Genomic DNA, 19058 nt, shown 5'->3' with positions numbered 1-19058 from the left:
GAGGGTAACTGCTCACTTATATTTGCTTACAGCTACATTAGTGCCTTAGAAATATTTGTCATCTACTGATTACAAAAAAAACTTCTTGAAATTTCAGGACATACCGCTAAAAAAAAATTCTTAGATTGAACTGTGTTATTTTCTATGTCAAAGGATAAAAAGAACTTTGGGATACCCCACCCACATATCAGCAATAAATATACCTAAATAAATAGATAAACAAACTTAAATTTAAGTTTTATCAGAGAAAAAAAATCGTTTTGCTAATTATGCATTCATTAGCACATTATGCAAAAATAATATAAAAAAAAGTAACCTGTAGATTTTAAGTGCACAAAACAAAAGTTAAAGATACGTCAATAAATCAGTTATTGATCTGATTTATTGACATATAAATCAGATTAATAAGTGCCAAGCTATACAAAATTCAAGCAGTGTTGATGAGTTTTCTCTCAGTTTGAAATGGCTGCTGTTCTTTTTCTGTATTTCTTACAGCTAAATTAAAAGTTGCACATCTTTTTAAAAATATACATATCTCTAGTATCCTCAGTTTACTATGTACTAGTAATTATGTAATTTATGGTGTTCCCTCAAATCATCACATTTCAAAGTTGTTGTTCTAAAATAAATAGAAAAGTTTAAGAAAGACAAATAACAAACAGTGATTGCCAAGGACTGAGGTGCACACTATATGGATAATGCATCAGTTAATATATATACTTATTTGCAAAATTTGTGCCTGCACATTAATTTAACTGTTTATAGGTAATTTTTTTTTCATCTAATCTCTGCAATATGTTCAGTAGTTGGAACATTGCTTAATTTCAAAACAGATTTTTTTTCAACAGTCTAAATGATTAAATAAATGATTCAAAGGAGAAACAGAAAGAAAAAAAACTATCTACACCATGAATTTAGATTAGGACAATCGCTAATTGTGTATTTTTGAAAACAAATTCAAATGGAAGGACATCACGCAGCGTGGTGGTGCAGTTTGCCTCACAGCAAGGAGGTCCTGGGTTAGAGTCCACCTTGGCTGGGGCCTTTCTGCGTGGAGTTTGCATGTTCTTCCCATGTTTGCGTGGGTTTTCTGCAGGTACTCTGGTTTCCTCCCACCATCAAAAGACATGCACTTAGTGGGGTTAGGTTAATTGGTGATTCTAAATTGCAATGGCAGCTGGGATATGCTCCAGCCCTCCTGTGACCCTGATAAGCGGAAGAAAATGGATGGATTGACATCAGGCTTCATTTGCGTCTGACATCTACTAATCTATCCATCTGATCATTATTATCCCTAACACAGTTTTTCCCAACTGATATAGGGTGAGAGGTGGGCTATATCCTGGACAGATCACCACTCTACACACTTTACACTGCTACCGTTTCAGTGTTGCACTAATAGATGATAATAAATGACCCTCAGGTTGAATACTTCTGGTTGTGAGTCTCTTGTTAACAATAATTTGATTTTATTTTCTGTCCACACTAATGCACATCCTGTTTGATGGTCTCTGTGACTTTAGGAAATTCTGCATCAGGCACCTGAATAATAACATTTAAGTGTGTTGTACTGGAAAAGAAGGCTCCTTAATGGAGTCAATACAATTTGAGTCGATATATTTACTTAATAGATGTTTATTGTTTACAAATAAACTACACAATCTGCCTGCACTGATGCATGTGATTAAAAAAAAAAAAAAAAGAAGCATGAATGATGGACTTGTGATCTTCTATAAATAATATCCCATTTGGTCGGTTAAAATTTATGTGCTCTGCTGTCCTGCACAAAAAATCCATTTGGCTTGCAGTCTTTCACTGCTTTTACAGCTTTCTCTCCAGCCATCGCTCATGCATTTATGTGCCTGCTGCATGCTAGAGGGGAAGAAAGTAGATGCTGTCTACTTGTGACCAGAAATGGGTTTATGGTACAGTGAAAGTGACATGCAGGCTGTCTCAGTAGCTGGGACAAACTCTCAAACAAGGCATTGCTTCTCTAAAAATGTTAAGCTGCTCGAGGGCTTTCTGCCAACCAGGAGAACTGCTGAGAAAACACAGACTCAGTTGTAGAGATTTATAAGGAAGTGATTTCCAACTATTTTAAGAACCTTTGGTAGATTCTTTCCTAGCAGACATTTTAACTTGCCTTACAGAAAGAGCACAGCAGTTACTAATAACATTAGCGGTGGCTCAGTTATATGCAAGTGACCCAGTAAGTCCAAACATTGTGTGCAATACCATGGGTGTAGCTTATGACTGAACATTTTATGGACCAAACTGTCTCTTTTCTGTATCAGCTTAGAGTGGAAATTTCTTTATTTATGTAATGGAAAATTGCAAAGCTCAGACAGCAGGTAAATACTCTACATGTAGGCTACTACAACGTGATGCATTAGGTTTCTTGTGCATTCTGCGTTGCTTTTTCTGTCCTTTTTGTGTTTGGCATTTTTTTCAAAGCACTGGTGCATCACCTTTACCAATATTTCTGAGTTTGCAAAAATGAGGAGGGTGGTTGTAATACGTCCAGTATCAGGAGGGATTACGGTCCTGTTGAGCAAGTAAGTCCAGAAATGGCTACCAGATATTTTGAAAGGACTTGGGTTTGTCCATCATATCATATCTGAGTCTCTCCATATGCAATACCCCGGTCAATTCTGAGAGCCATTCCTTAAATGTAGGCACAGCTTCGGCTTTCCACAACCTTAAGATCAATCTCTTAGCAATTATCACTCCATACTTAAAAGTACTTTATATTGAAAGACTACATTATGCAAAGGATAGAGAGTATCCAAACAGAGCAATATTGAGATCTGGCTTAAAGTCATGATTATATATTTGGGAAAAAACACTTAAATATATCACACCAGAGACTGTACAGCTTTGGGCATGTCCAGAAAAGATGGGCCAGAGAGCCTTCAGCAGACTTACATCGATCACATAAGGGAGAAATTGTAGGGTAAATTTTGTGTAGTTTAGTTTTGGAATAATGAAGTCTGTGTATTACCTTGAATTGAGTTAACTAGTGTCGCACATTCACAGAACAGGATTGTATTCTGCTGAGGCTCTCCTCCCAAACAGTATCATCAGTCTGTACACTCTGATCTCAGAATCAGAGAATAACTTAACAAAATTCGTAATCAATTTTTTTGAATCTGGGGGACCCAACAAGAGTGTGTTACATCTATTGTCCTCTGGAAGATGTTCAAAATTTTTTATATTTTGACGGACATAGTTTCGAATTTGCAAATATCTGAGGAATTGTGTAGATGGAACAGAAAACCTTTCATTTAACTGGGCAAATGAGGCAAATTGTTGATTGAAATATAAATCTTTCTAAGCCTCCAGTTTTCAAAAGTCTTATCCGAGAGAGATGGAGGAAAGGCATGATCATAACAAATCGGAGCGTGTGTGACAGTGTCTGGCAACTTACAACTCTTCCTAATTTGCTTCCAGATTCTGAGACAATTCAAAATTATTCTATTCTGTATTTTTGTATTTGCAGCTGATCTGGGTGATGCAAAAAGAAGCGCTGGTAATGAGCTGTTAATGACATCTTTTTTTCTGTTGCCACCCAGGCCGGAGTATCCCTCAGTATCTCTCTTGTGTAACCATCCTGCCAATAGACTAAGGCCCGCAGGTTTGCTGCCCAATAATAATGTAAAAAGCAAGGTAGGCCTAACCCACCATTCTCCCTTGGTTTGTGTAAGTGAGCCTTTGATATTATATGCGTCTTGAAATTCCAGATAAAAGGCATGATAATAGAGTCTAAATTTCTGAAAAATGACTTTGTTAAAAAGATAGGGAGGTTCTGAAAGAGGTATAAAAATCTTGGCACAAAGATCATTTTAATGGCGTTCACACGACCTATCACAGAAAGCGGGAGGGTGTGCAATTTTTCTGTGTCTTCTTTCAACCTTTCTACTTTTACAGGGAAATTTAACTTAAAAATTAATTTAGGATCTTTTGGAAGGGTTACTCCCAGGTATTTGAGTCTATCTGTAATTTTGAATGGGAGATTATGTATAAAGTCAGCATTCATGTTATCACCTAGAAGCATCAACTCACTTTTTTTGCCAATTTATTGTGTAGCCCAAGATTTCACCAGAAGAGTTAATTATATTCAGCAAAATAGGGAGCAACTGCTCAGGCTGGGAAAGAAAAAGGGCCACATCATCTGTGTATAAGATGATGGTCCACATCACCCAAATGGATTGGCTTAAATGTTACATGTTGCCTAATATAGAACAGCAAGAGCTTCAATTGCAACTGCAAAGAGCAACGGGCGAAGTGGGCAGTCCTGATGTGTCAATTGGGATCATTTTTAAGATTAGGTTTTAAACTTTCCTCTTTGAAATCGAGATTTGAACTTCAGCAGGTCGTCATGACCATGTCTACATGCCTAAATGCATTGAGTTTCTGCTATGTGATTGGCTGATTAGATATTTCAGTTAACGAACAGGTGAACAGGTGTGCCTAATAAAGTGGTATATGACCTATATCTTAGTGTTTTTGAGTAAACAAGAGTTGTTGCTGAAAAGCATTGTTGTCTCAGTGAGTAATGCATGTGTTGTTAATATCTGATGAGGTGTCTCCACCTGCACTTCCCCTGAAAACTACACCTCTACCTGAACTCTATGACTGAAATCATAAATTGGAATTCAGCTGCTGTTCATTTCATGATAGACGGTTGTGTATTCTGCAGTTAATAATAGATCATCAAAAGTAACACAAATGAAACTGTATGTTAAGAAAAAGTGTAGACAAAGTTAAATATGTCTTACATTTTAAAATAAAAAAAAAAAGAAACAAGGACACGCACATCCAAAATGAAGGCTGGGTGCTGGAACAAAAAAATTTGTAAAGAGAAAAAAAGGGGGTCCGCACACCGGCAAAGCTCCTAAACCACGTTTTCAATCCAAACAAATCTTAATGAGAAGTAACGTTTCGGGCCACAAATTGCCCTTCTTCAGACTTAGCGAGAACAAAGCAGGACTCATCATATGTGTACACAACACGTCATGTGATGGATGCTGCCCACCTATCAGAAAGGAGGAAGGCAAAAAACACACGTGTATATAATCATCCATCAACAGAAAAGAAAAAACAAATATATAAATCCATTACAAAACAATATATTGCAAATATACAATGAATATTCAATAAATATTTCAAGAATCCAACTAAGCATACATAGAAAGATACACATACGTATATGTAGAAAATACTACAATTATTAAAAAGTGTTACATATCCTGCAATTCTGGTAAGATTTGTAAAAATAAAAAGATTAAAATATATACCATCAAAAAAATACAAAAAAAGTACAAAAACACAGTCAAGAAATATATACATAAGCAGTAGTCAAAATATAGGAATGGCAAAGGATAGAGACTATAAAAAAGGTCTCAAATCAAATTCCTCGTTAAGGCCATGAGGAGCCAATGTGTTCAAAGTAAAAATCCAAAATTTTTTAATAGAGAGGAATTGATGTCCCCACCACGACAATGGGGTTTAACAACTTCAATGCCACAATAAGTAAGAGTAGAGACTACTGCTTATTTAAAAATGTATTAATTTTGGCTGTTTTTATAGCCTGAAAAACATTGTTATATTGTTCCTTCCAGTTCAAGATATTAAGAAGTTCGTTTTTTCTTTGATGCTCCTTTTGTATCTGAGGAAAGGTAAGAAGGTTTTTATGTTTCAGGCTCCATCTGATTGGAATAAGTTACCTTTACATATCTGCTCCTTGTTGTTTTTTGTTTATTCAAACATGCTTAGTTTTGTCACCTCAAATCAGGCTGCTTATATTTGTAATAGGTCTATCACTGTTCCTTTATTTTGCTTACTGTGCTTTATTTATTTTTTAACTGAATGACTTACATCTCAAAGGGTTTACCTGGATGCATTTTTGAACCTCTTTCTTTCTGTAAAATCCAGTTATGTAACTTAAAGTGCAGCTGCACAAACTGTCAACTACTATATGGGCTCTTTTTCACAGAGCCCATATAGTAGGTAAACACTAATCACATAAATGAAGGTTTAGTATTTTTAGGTGCAGAACTGTCTTTAATGTGATTAGTGACACTTGTGCTTACCTGCTATTTCATGTTACAATGGCTGGTGAATGGAAATACTCCATTACCACCCTCAGATTGCCTGTTGCTAGCACCTTAGAGTGAAGCCCAATGCTTCCCACAGTTCAAGTGCCAGACACACCTAAGCAACAACTGCTCACAAGAGTCCGTGTAAATCAAGCCTTTGTGGTTGACTTGCTGAAGAAAAAACAAACTGCCAAGGGAGCTCAGTAATAAGAAGAAAATTGCTTGGGCCAAGAAACACAAGGTGGACTAGTGCAAATCTGTACTTTGGTCCTATTTGATTTATGCTTCCAGCTGCCATGGCTTTATGTACCACAGACAAGCTGAATGGATGGCCATTACACAGCGGTGGTGCAGTGCATCAGATGACCTGGCGTCCACAATCAGCTGACCTAAATGAGATGAGTTCGAACACAGACAACACCAATTAACTTCTGACAAGGCTCTTCTGTTACCATACCAGGTGATGACATCATGGAGCTAGTTAAGATTTGTGCAAAGGTGTCAAGCAGGCTAACAGTGGCTACAATAAGGAATTCAAATTTAAAACATTTTACTTTCCACATCCCAGACCCAGAACTCTCTCTCCCCAGCCACCTCCTCCAGCTTATCCGGGGGAACACAGAGGTGTTCCCAGGCCAGCCAAGAGACTGTGTCCTGGGTCTGCCTCCTCTCCCACCTCAGCCAAGATGTGCCCAGGAGGCATCCTAGCGAGATGCCTGAACCACCTTGACTGGCCCATTTTGATGTGGAGGAGTGGCAGCTCTACTCTAAGTCCCTCCCGAATTATGACACTTTTCACCCTATCTCTACGGGAGAGGCCAGCCACCCTTCAGAGGAAGCTCATTTCTGCCACTTGTATTAGCGACCATGTTTTTTCAGTCACTACCCAAAGCTTGTGACCACAGGTGAGGGTAGGGAGATGGATAGACCGGTGAATCAACAGCTTCACTTTCGTGCTCAGCTCTCTCTTCACCACAATGGACCACATCACTGCAGCTGCAGTTATTGCAGGTGAGGTTTGGGCAAAATTGTGACAGTCGTGATGTTAATGTGTCAAAACAGACTTTTTCCTCATAAAAATATGATCCAACATTATACCTGTTTATAACCTGTTTATACTTAGGATATCACCAAGCAGTATGACTGCATCTACTCATTCAGGTCAAAGATCTGTGGCTTTGTAATAATATTCACCACAATCAGTGCAACCAAAACTCTTGGATGTTCTCATAGATGATGATCATCGATGTCCTCAGAGTCCATGCAGACATACCTCAGCTCTCTACATGACTGAACGAAAGGAAAGGAAAGGAACCCATCCCAGCTATCACAGAGCAAAAGGGACACCCTGGAAAGGTCACCAGATGGGGTGACTTTTAGACTTGGTCTCTCATACTATATTTTTACAGTTTTTATTGTTACAAGTTGTATTTTAACCTATTAATATTACCACTCTCCACTGTGCCATAAAGGGCATTGGGGTCATTACTAAAAATAATGTAGTACACATTACATGTTAGTTTTCTTAAAATTAATGAGTGGAGAAAGTAATTTGTTGGACTACTTGTTACATTACTTTCACGTTACTCCAATAAAATTATGTTAGGCTACATTCTCACACACCAGCACAAATGTGTAGCCTAATGAGAACACACAAGATCTTTCTTTTAGCGTTCAAGTTTGAACACAAAGCCGACAACACAAAGACAAGTTTAAAACTAGCCCAAAGAGACTTCAAAGTCATTGCCACAGCAGTTATATAGTAGAAACATTAACAGGTACAATGCTACAAGCCCGACTGCTCATCACTGCCTTTGTTACCTGTGGGTCTGGCTGCTGGGCTGAGGTTGGCAGACACTCGGCTTTACCATCACTCTGGGTTCTTCATGTTAGCATGCTGTCTGTGCAGATGCTTGCAAAGAGCTGAAGTTGTGCTAGCAATATCATGCAGTTGTTTCTGTCTGGGATGCAATCTGCACTTTACCATCGTGCTCTCATCCTTTCATGCAATAAAAATTAATGTAATCTCCACTCCTTGAAAGCAATAGACCCGCCACCATTTCCCTCCTCCCTGCATACCGCCCATCATGCAGATAACTGAAGAACCTGCGTAATGCAAGTAATGACATAATTGTAACTGTAATGTGATTACTGACACTTAGTAGAGTAACAAGTTACATTACTGAAATGTGTTACACCCAAGCTTGGGTATAATACATAGCATGTTTCCTTTAAACTAATTTGCTGATATTCAAGCAGTTTTTAAAATCTCTTTAGAAACAATAATCAGATGATTTTCTGGAGACAACATACGCGTATAATGCTTATCTCTAGACCTTTTATTCAAAAAGTTATAAATCAGCAAATAATGCTTTTTGTAATGGCAAAACAGAAGCATGTTTATCTAATAATAAACTGTAGGCAGTCTCATCTGAAACAGTTATCTGTGCTGTGCTGTGTTGTTATGTTCCTGTGAATGCTGGATCTGTTGAATCATTTTATACTCTCACTTTCTACTGTTTCAACCCTGGAGAGCTTTTGTTCTTTTTTGTTAGACACACACACACACAAACTGTTCTGTTTCCATGATTTCTGGGGACATTACAATGACTAACATACATTTTCTGAAAGCTTATTTGAACCTTAACCATACCTATTATTTGCCTAACCTCGCAGTAACCCATACCATGCCTTCCCCATGCAAATCAGCAATTTCAATGAATGAGGGGACTTTGGTTTTTTTGTACCCCAAAAGAAAGGCAGGTCCCTATAAATTGACTGTTTGAGTAGGTTAAGGTGCCCACAACATGAGTAATACCAGAACAGCTTACAAACACACACCTACACACTCACTCGCGGGTTTATTGCAATAGTTGCTTCGTTTCTCAACCAGTAGATGAATAACAGCACGTGGCTTTAACGTCACACGAATATCAGCACCTTGGACAGCAGCCACAGTCAGCAGCTACACCACCAACAATCGATGGAGATCGTTTCTTCTTAGCTGCAGGAAGCGAGGGTGTTTTCATAGAAAACTATACAGCTGAAGAAGTTTGTTTTTTGAGCTGACGTGCATGCAAACCTCCGAAAAAAAAAAAAAATCAAGTTTCAGCATTCTCGGGATAATGATGAAGGAGATACCCGATCCAGCCACCTCACTACAGTCTATCATGTGAAGTGGCACTTTATTGTCTCACCTATTCCCCGGGGCCTTGATATGATTTGCTAAAGATGAGAGGAGGAGGATGTACAGTTGTTTTTAGCAGCCCGTAAGGGACAGCTGCGGTCTGCTGTCGGCTCTTTTTGTGTTAGCAGGAATCCTTATCTGGCATCCTTTCGCTCTTCCTGATTTGTGGCGCAGAGATGGTTGGGAAAAGAAGTGGCATTAGAAGTTGCTGTGAGATGTTTTCTTTCTTCTTCTCCTTTCTTTTTTTAAATCAGATTTTTTTTCTTCACTTCCATCACTGAGATTCAACACCGCTGGGTTGTAACTTCATAATCTGGCTGTCGGACCTCCTTAAGGGGAGAAGGTGCGGGACGAAACCCTCTTGATGTAACAGCAGAGAGGGGAAAAAAAGGACTGAAGCGAACAGGAGGAAAGAGTGGCGAAGTGATGGATGCCACTGCGAGACAACAAAGGATGCGCGTTTGTCACCTTGTGTAATCCCATCCCCTCTGTAGGTAACTCAAATAAAAATCGGATTAGACTTATTTGTTAATAGGATTCAATACCCCCCCACCCCCACCCTTGCTGCTCCTCCGAAGAAAACATTTTGTGGGGAAACCTTGGACAGCTCCTAGTGATTTACAGCACCGACATGACCCGTTTGAACCTCACGACATCAGCAAGCGAGCGGGATGGAGATGTGTAAGAGGATGCTGCTGGACTACCCTGACTTTAATGTTTGTGCCTCTCAGTTCGGGGCTCTCAGCCTCCATTGAATCCCGACAGAAAACGCCTCTATCCATGAAAAATAATCCTTCCCTATTGGCTGGATTGCGGTGCACATGCTATAACAACAGGATATGCAAAGAGCTATGGGCTGATCTAATAGCCTATCATGTTTTTTCGCATGCTTTCTCAATTCAGATCTGAATTTTCTTTATTAAGATTTGAACTGTCTACTTGAATCAATTCAATACCTCAATAATAATAATAATAATAATAATATTAATAATAATAATAATAATGAAGAAGAGACTGTGACAATGGAGCTGAAGGCTGTTTTGTTTGTGGCTGTGTAGTAAAGCTGCTGAAGAATGTTTAAGTATCGCATCCGGATGTTTTTTAATGAACTCAAAGTGTTGCTACTGATGCGCTCCGGATCAAGCAGGAGAACCGACGGTGACCCGAACACGCAGACCACGCTGAGAGGGCTTGCTATAGGAGGCTGCGGTTGGCCCCAGGTGAGCTGCTCTCAGAGGGACGACGAGGAGGAGTATTATGGCTCTGACCTCCGGCCACGCAGCCTTGCGTTTGAGGATAAAGAAGGTGCCAAATCTCAGGGAGGAGGAAGCATGGATGCTGCTTCGCTCCCGAGTCTCTCAGAGAGCGGGACGCGATCACCCCAGTGCCGAATCTGCTTCCAGGGGCCCGAGAAGGTAAAGTTAGAAAATAAAGGTCTTGATGTGTTTTTTGTGCTTTCAGGGAGGACGAAACACCACTGGAGCCTGTAGTAGTTTGCTCACGGGTTCTTCAGCAGGACAGGTGCTCCCTTTAGATCACATGTGCTCACATAACAGAAGTGTCTTGAGAGAAGTTACCTAGCCAAGTTCACTTTTCCTCTGGGTGTTTGGAAATGCAACAGAATTAAAAACCTGAACTGTAGGAAAACATCTAAAGGAGAATGTTTGACAAATATACTCATTGTAGTAAAGGAGTTATTGCCAGATCTTTAAAGTTTACCATCAGCTGATCTGCATTCAGCCTAGTGTACTCAAGCACTTCCACTTCCACTTTTCCACTTAAGGATCTTGTGTGCTGTCCTAGAGGCAGATAGAAGTGTCAAAACTGAAAGCAGGTGAAAGGGTTAATACATTTGTCTCAAATATGGATAAACAGAAGGGTTGTGTCAGGAAGGACATCCTTTTTTTTTACAAATGCAAAAGCGCTGACCAAGACCTGTAAGCAAACCTTTGTGTGTAAAATCAGTAAAGATTCCTTTCATGGAAACACATGGTGAACATATCAGTTATTACAGATCACTATCAACTTGTTTTAAATATCTGAAAGAGTGCGTCAAGTCTACTCTGAAACAAAAAAATCAGAGTGAGTAAGACTAAAATAGGGGAACAATCTATCAACAGTGATCTGAAAATAGCAGCAGGCAGACAAAGGGCATCAGTTAAGAATAGTCTGGAGAGAAGTGGGAGGAGCTTTATGTGTACTATGTGAAGTAGTGAAGTCCTCACAGTAATAGATTCAGCATCTGATGCACAAAATTAGACTGTTTAAAAAAGCAAAAAAGCAATAAAGAAAGGTTTCAAGAATGATCCCTGGATGTGAAAATAAACACATAAAAAGCTGCCTGTTTATAGTAATTATTACTCTAAGGGTTTTGAATGACTGAGGCAGTATCTGTTTAATAACTCTGACTCTGTAGCAGGAACCATTAATGAAGGGATCAAACCTATGATCGTGTCTTTTGATCACAGGAAGGTCAAAGTACAGTGAAAGTGTCTCCTACAGACAAACTCTGCTGGAGGGCTTAGTAAAGTTTTTGGCTCCCCTCCATAAATCCAAATAAGGTCACAGGAATAAGTAATTAAGCACAACTTCCAGTCACACGTACCACAGACAGACACATTCACTTTCACTCATTCATACACATATATTTTTATCATTTTATTCTTTGCCTTTAAACATTTTTGCCTGTCATGTGCACACTCACACTCCAATTGATGTGCCGGGCCCTTGAAGATTAAGTGTATTTCCCAAGGGTACTTCAACATGCAGGGTGGAGGAGCCGAGGTTCAAACCAGCAACCTTCCTCAGATTTCTTCAAAAAGTTTTTGTTTTTTTATTGTTTTGTTTTTTAAACTTAATTACTGTTGATTAGTTCAATACAAAGAGAGTAGCAAAGCATCAGTAGCATAGCAGCAGAGTCAAAAAGCCAAACAATGTTCAGAATAGTATGAATTGCCAGGAAAGCTTGCCAAGTTAAGAAGCACTGCAAGCTGTCAGATAGAGGAGGAAGAGTCAACAGACTCTAAACTCTTCCTAAAAGAGAGGCTGGAGTTCCAGGATCCTGTTCACTACTGATAGAGATAACACAACACTATGAGGTTACATGTACAGGCAGTGCTTTATGCATATCAGTGAAAGGCGGAAACATGGAAAGTGTAATTAGTTTTTATTTCCATATTAAAGCAGAACACAGCTGTATGTATCTTTACGCTTTCTGCATCCACGGGTCAGCAGATGTAGATGTCAGTGGACGTCCATGCACCCTCCAATTTGTTGTGACTACATGATCGAGCGAGCACAGCCACTACACTACAGACACCTACTGTGTACTCTTCCTGTAAGCAGACTTGGAAGTAATATAGAATAACTATTCATCTGTGGTGTCTGCAGCCGTCTGTGAGGGAGTGCGATTCCAGTCTTTGATTTAATTTAGAGTAATTGTAACTAAATCACACATACCCTATGAAACACACTAGCATAACACAGTCTCAAATATTTACCACCTTCGTTCTTGCTAACCAGACACAGTGAACAATTATATCTGTTGGAACTTGCTCCAAACACCTCTATGACCCAAAGACACCCTCAAATGTCTTCAGCAGCCCAGGAGCATCATCAAGGCTGGAGAATTCAAACTCAACAACAGAGAACTTTATTTTTATTTTTACTGTCACCTTTGTCAATCTAATCTTCAGTGAGAGTTTTAACCTACAGCAGGCTCTGTAGATGTGCACTTCATGCACTCACTGTTTTTGTCCTGCAGGGGGAGTTGCTGAGCCCTTGTCGCTGCGATGGCTCAGTGCGCTGTACCCACCAGTCCTGCCTTATCCGCTGGATCAGTGAGAGAGGCTCCTGGAGCTGTGAGCTCTGCTACTTTAAGTACCAGGTCGTGGCCATTAGCACCAAAAACCCACTGCAGGTACAGTCAGTGTGCTTTTGTTCTACCCTTACTGTGTTTAATTTTCACTGTGGAAAACCTTCCTATGGGATTTAAATGCTTGCCTCTTAACCTCCTTGATGGCTTTATGCCTGAAAGCAATCAATAAAGTTTACTTTGCCAGATTTGAGTGACAGACTGGCAGAGGAGCATGATAATCACATTAGGGGTCACTGTAATCTAAGAGTCACTTTACTGGCACTCAGTAGAGGCCATGAAGTATTCACATCACCATCCCGTCAGGCTCCCAGTCATTTTGGACTCATGCTGTTCAGCAAGCTTGCACTGATTCCCAACATGAAGCGCGGTAGCTTTGCATACTTTTCACAAAACTATTTTTAGTGTTACTGTGAACAAATGGTGAAGAACACTGTGAGGATTGAGGGCTTGCAGGAGGACGCCAAGAACGATGTAATGAGGCACTACACATTTGAAAGAGCCAAAGTGATTTCAGCATCTTAATGCTGGAAAACAGACACGATCAGATATTTGTCCTTCAGTTACCCCTCTGTCTGCATGATATCTGCAGTCTGCATCACTAACATCAGTGCATCAGCCTTTCATTTGCCATCAGTCATCTAAAAAAATATTAAATTCAATGCAGCTCAGTTTTGTTTATATAGCACCAGTTAACAGCAACAGTCATCTCAAGGAGCTTTATAATATAAGATGAAGACGCTACAGTATTAGAAAGAAATCACCAATAATCTGATGATATCCTTTGAGGAAGCACTTGGCAGTAGTGGAAAGTAAGATCTAATTTTTATCAGGACGCAACCTCCAGCAGGACCGAGGTAAGGGAGGGGCAGCCATCTGCCTCGGCTGCTTGGGCTCCAGGGGAAGGAAATGACAGAATATATTCGACCTATCTCTTTTCTGTGTATGTGTGAGATGTGATATGTTATGTTGGAGAATATGCCGTGGATTTAGATCACTGGCCAAAGGAAGCTCAGAAAGGTTGTAATTTTCTTAATGAATGATATAATACCATAGTTATAATGTGTCAGGAGAGGTCTGCAGTCAGAATCTGGATTAGTCATGTTTCCAGTTTTGAAAAATGTTGAGTTTTCTTTTACAAAAAAGTGTCAGGACAAAAAAAAAAAAGAGAAAGGATTAAAAATGAGGATTTTAAGACTTTTTTTTTTCTGTAATGTATTCTCTTTCAGAAATGTAAGACAGAGAAGTTTCATTATGGAGATCAGATCATCCTGAAATCCACTTTCAAACCTGCAAAACACAATCACTGTTATTGCCTGGGAGATTCGGTGATTATGCCCCGAAAATCCCAGAAACCATCTGGGAAATATGTGCTGACACAAAACGGGGCCTCTTTAGATGTTTGGCGACAATTCAGACTCTGTGCTATTATCTCACATAATCAAGAAGCAGTTTGCAGCTTTTACCTGAATTACCATTTCACTCATTTTTGTGTCTGTATCCAGTGGCAGGCCATCTCTCTGACTGTGATTGAGAAAGTGCAGATTGCAGCCATTATCCTCGGCTCTCTGTTCCTCATCGCGAGTATTTCCTGGTTGGTGTGGTCCTCTCTCAGCCCCTCAGCCAAATGGCAGCGGCAGGACCTTCTCTTCCAGATATGCTACGGCATGTACGGCTTCATGGACATAGTCTGTATAGGTAAGACAAAAATACCATGGCTTCTGCATTCTCTTATTTCTTATTTCTCTTGTTATTTTTGCATAATCTGGCAGTGACTTTTTATTTTACAGGTATAATATAGGTTTCAAAGAAAACTTACTACAATTCTTATGTAATGACTTTATCTAATCCCATACTGAGGATGTTGGGATCAGGGTCCTTGCTCTTCTTATTGTTCAATATCTGCATCAAGTGAAGAAAACAACAAAGGAGATTACTAAAACTACTAAAACCGCGTTAAGCGCAGTCCAAGGAATTATTTAAACCAAAAAACTTGCTCTTCTTATTGTTCAATATGTGAAAATTGTATCAAACATTCTCAAAACACACGATTATACATAAAGAATCATTTATTTCCAAAGTACGTAAATGATTTTTTTTTTTTTGCCAGAAAACTCAGATAATCCCTATAAATCAAACTAAATAGTATTAGCCTGGTTCCAGTTACAGTAGCCTGTCCTAACTATGATTTCTTATTTTCTTATTAGTAAATCATATTTTACGACCACATCTCCTCAATATTAGGATTGGTTTCAGTTAAGTTTTCAAGTCTTATTACCAAAAAAGTAAGTTTCATGTTTTTAGATCTGAATTCCAGGAGAGTGTGTCCCTGAATGCTTTTGGCCGGATAGAATGAAGGTGTGATGGAGGGCTGGCAGACCAAAGAGGATCAGGCGCCTGCAGGCAGACGAAGCGAATCTGGAGCACAAAGAGGATGAAGTTAACACTCGGATTTCACACTGGAGAAACCTGAAAGAGTTTCCCTGAAAACCCTTTTTTTAACTCAGACAATGGTCTGATGAAAACTCTGTTCTGCTACTCAGGTGTTACACCTATGGCAGCTTGTTCACTGAGTGCCCTGCCTATGTATTACAGTGGGGTTTATATTAGAGCCTGACCGATATAGGATTTTTAAGACAGATACCGATACTGATATTTGGTGATGTAAACTATTCTGATATATTGGCTGTTTTTTTTTCCATTCAGGTGCACAAACCATAAGCAGAGTTCTCAAACATTTGTTATGTGTAGTTTATTTACTCTAAATCAGCTGATTGTTGTTTGTGGCACTCCAAACACATGTTCCGAACAGGGAAGTTGCAGAGGGCCATTTGGCGGATAAACTAAACATCAACACACCTAACATTGTTGAGTGTTTCTCCTGTCTCTTCTTTACTTTTTAAATTTTCATTTAATGGTTTTTATAAACTGATAGGTCAGCAAATGGCTAATACTGGCCGGTAATATCGGCTCACTGATAAATATTTCAGACTCTAGTTTATATACATGGCACTACCGATACGGTAACACTTTTAACATGCCGACCAAATGAGAGCATGAATACTTCAAAGCCTGCTCCACACGTTTCACACGATTTACGTAGATATGTCATTTAACCTGGAAATTGTAGCACACATTGTACACCATGTTCTGCTTTGCACTCAACTACAGAGACAGCACACTTATTTTTACATCTTTAAATACCTACAGTAACGATTTCTTTTCTTGCCTTTGATCTTCACACCCCAGGCCTTATAATCCACGAAGGATCATCAGTGTACCGGATCTTTAAGCGCTGGCAGGCCGTGAACCAGAAGTGGAAAGTGCTGAATTATGACAAAGCAAAGGACTTAGGGGACCCCATCAGTTCCGGCAGCAAAAGCGCTGCTCGAGTAGAGAGGGACTCTTCTCACACTGACACAGACAGCAGCCGGAGGGCGAGCCGCCATGTCAGGACTATTCTCAACCACCACTGTGGCTACACTGTTTTACATTTCCTCAGCCAGCTAAGACCCAACAACTTGCACAACAGCAACCATGAGGTGGTCATGAGAGTGACCACTGTATGAAGCTGACTAAAGTGCTACAATGTTTAAAGAAGAGAAAAATGATTTTTGGGATTAAATTAATAGAATCCTGATCTGCCATATGAACACTGCCGTGAACTTCCAGTTTCATATTTTCTTCTCAGATTCTTCTAGAGTTAAGAATGAGTTTTACTTATTTTGTGAGAAACTTGAAGTTTTTATTTGAGTCTTTAAACATGAAGACTGTGAACTGAGAGAAAAAAAAAAAGATTTTGAAAAGAACAAGCTTCTTTCTTAAAGCAAGTAACCATTTTTACCACTATGACTAATGTTTTAAAATGTAACCCAAAAAGTTTGTTTTGCTTAGAAGAAAAAAAAAAGTTGCTGTTGTTATGTTTGGCTTGGATTTGACACCATAAGGGAGAATTTGATGGTGATAATGATTGTTCTACTATGTATGACCACTGTAGCAATTCCCTTTCTAATGTTCCTGTGTATTTCTGAGGGTTTGCCATGACCTGATTAACTTGTGTTGTTTAAGTTGAACTGACGGATAAGTCAAAATAAATGCCCAATAAAATGTTAGGATGTGTTAAGACTGTATAAAACGTGTTCTGTGTCTTATTCTCTTGTCTTATTTTAGGCAATCCTCAGTTATCAGTAAAAATCCAAATATAAAAAAATATGCAAACCCAAGCTGGTTAGGCACATGAGTCAATACTTGAGCACAGCTCAGAAAGGCATTGGAAATAACACCAGAGGGCCGAAGCACCAGCTCCTGGTTGATAGAGCAGTACACCAGGACTCTAAGACCAGGTAGGCCGACCATGTGCACCACCTGGATTGACTACAAGAAAGCCTACAACTCAGTGCCCCAAATCTGGACACTGGAGTGCTTGGCACTGTGCAAGGCTAATAGTCCACTAATAACATTCACTAGGAACTCAGCAGGACTGTGTGTGAATACAACACTGGAGGCCAATTCCAAGGCAGTTGTACGAGCTACCCTCAAGTGTGGAATATACCAAGATGATGCACTGTTCCCACTGCTGTTCTACACAGGCCTCAACCCCTAAGCCAGCTCCTTACTGAGAGCAGATATGAATATATATTTACAGATAGATTCAGGAGTGAAGTGACCATCAGCTACCTCCTGCACATGGATGACATCAAGCTGTATGCCAGGAGCGAGCGAGACATTGACACACTGATCCACCTCACCAGGATCTACAGCGAGGATATCAGGATGTCATTCAGACTGGATGAAGGTGGCCGAATGGTTGCAAAGAGAACGATGGTGATGGACTGAAGCAGTGGAGCTACCAGAAGGGAGAATAGCAGATGTACAGGACAGCAACAAGTACCTGGATATCCCACGGGCCAGAGGACACCACGATAAAGATACACAAAAGTCAGTCACAGACAGTTACCTCCAGAAGGTAAGACAGGTGCTGAGAAGCCATGTAAATGATAGGAATAAGATCTAATCCATCAATACATAGGCCCTATCAGTACCAATACCCGGCTGGAATAATAAGGTGGCCACAGGAAGAGATAGATGCCACTGATGTCAACACACAAAAACTCCTCACAATGCATGGAAGTCACCACCTAAAGTCCATCACAGTGAAGCGCTACGAGCAACAAAAAGAGGGTGAGGATTGATGAGTGTCAGAGCCACAGTCCAGGATTAAAAACAAAGCATCCACGAATACATCAGGAAGATGATCTTCCAAGATGAGCTGATCAAAGAATGCCTCAGGCAGCCGAAGACAGACAGCAATGAGTAACAGGAGGAGGAACTATCATGAATGACCAAGCCCCTGCATGGGATGTAGCATTGACAGATAGAAATCCTAATAGTGGCTAGAAAAGACCAGCTTAAAGAACAACACAGAGGCTCCGGTCATGGCAGCACAGAAACAGGCCTTAAGCACATGATCCATAGATGGACAAGTCTACCACAGCTGACAGGACCCAGGTTGCAGACTGTGCAAAGGTGCCCCAGAGACTATCCAACACATTGTAGCAGAATGTACGATGCAAGCTGGGACAGGGTACACTGAGAGGCACAACCAAGTGGCTGAGAGAGTGTACTCTACGTGAACATCCGTGCTGCATATGGACTAGAGGTCCCCAAGTCCAGATGCGAGACATCACCAAAGGTGGGTGAGAACAACAGAGATAAGGTCCTGTGGGACTTCAAGTTCTAGACAGACGAACAGCTGCTGACCAACCAACCAGACATAGTGGTGGCTGACAAAGGCCAGAAAACTGTAGTTGTGATAGATGTAGCAATCCGAATGGACAGCAACATCAGGAAGAAGAAGCACAAAAAACAGAGAAGTACAAGGGCATGAAGGAACAACAGG

At 40.0% G+C, this 19058-nt stretch overlaps 1 protein-coding gene across 1 annotated transcript; it reads left to right on the top strand.

Moving 5' to 3' along the window:
* The first annotated feature begins 10358 nt into the window (after positions 1–10358).
* LOC115780800 (E3 ubiquitin-protein ligase MARCH9-like) lies at positions 10359–17161 on the top strand. Its single transcript, XM_030730211.1, has 4 exons — positions 10359–10700; positions 13049–13204; positions 14665–14857; positions 16409–17161. Exons 1-4 carry the CDS (start codon positions 10359–10361, stop codon positions 16726–16728), a joined length of 1011 nt encoding a protein of 336 aa, XP_030586071.1. The 3' UTR covers positions 16729–17161.
* The last annotated feature ends 1897 nt before the right edge of the window (positions 17162–19058 follow it).

Source organism: Archocentrus centrarchus, chromosome 5 (assembly GCF_007364275.1).
Source record: "Archocentrus centrarchus isolate MPI-CPG fArcCen1 chromosome 5, fArcCen1, whole genome shotgun sequence".
NCBI classification, from domain to species: Eukaryota; Metazoa; Chordata; class Actinopteri; order Cichliformes; family Cichlidae; genus Archocentrus; species Archocentrus centrarchus.
This window is presented reverse-complemented; position numbering and strand designations above follow the sequence as displayed.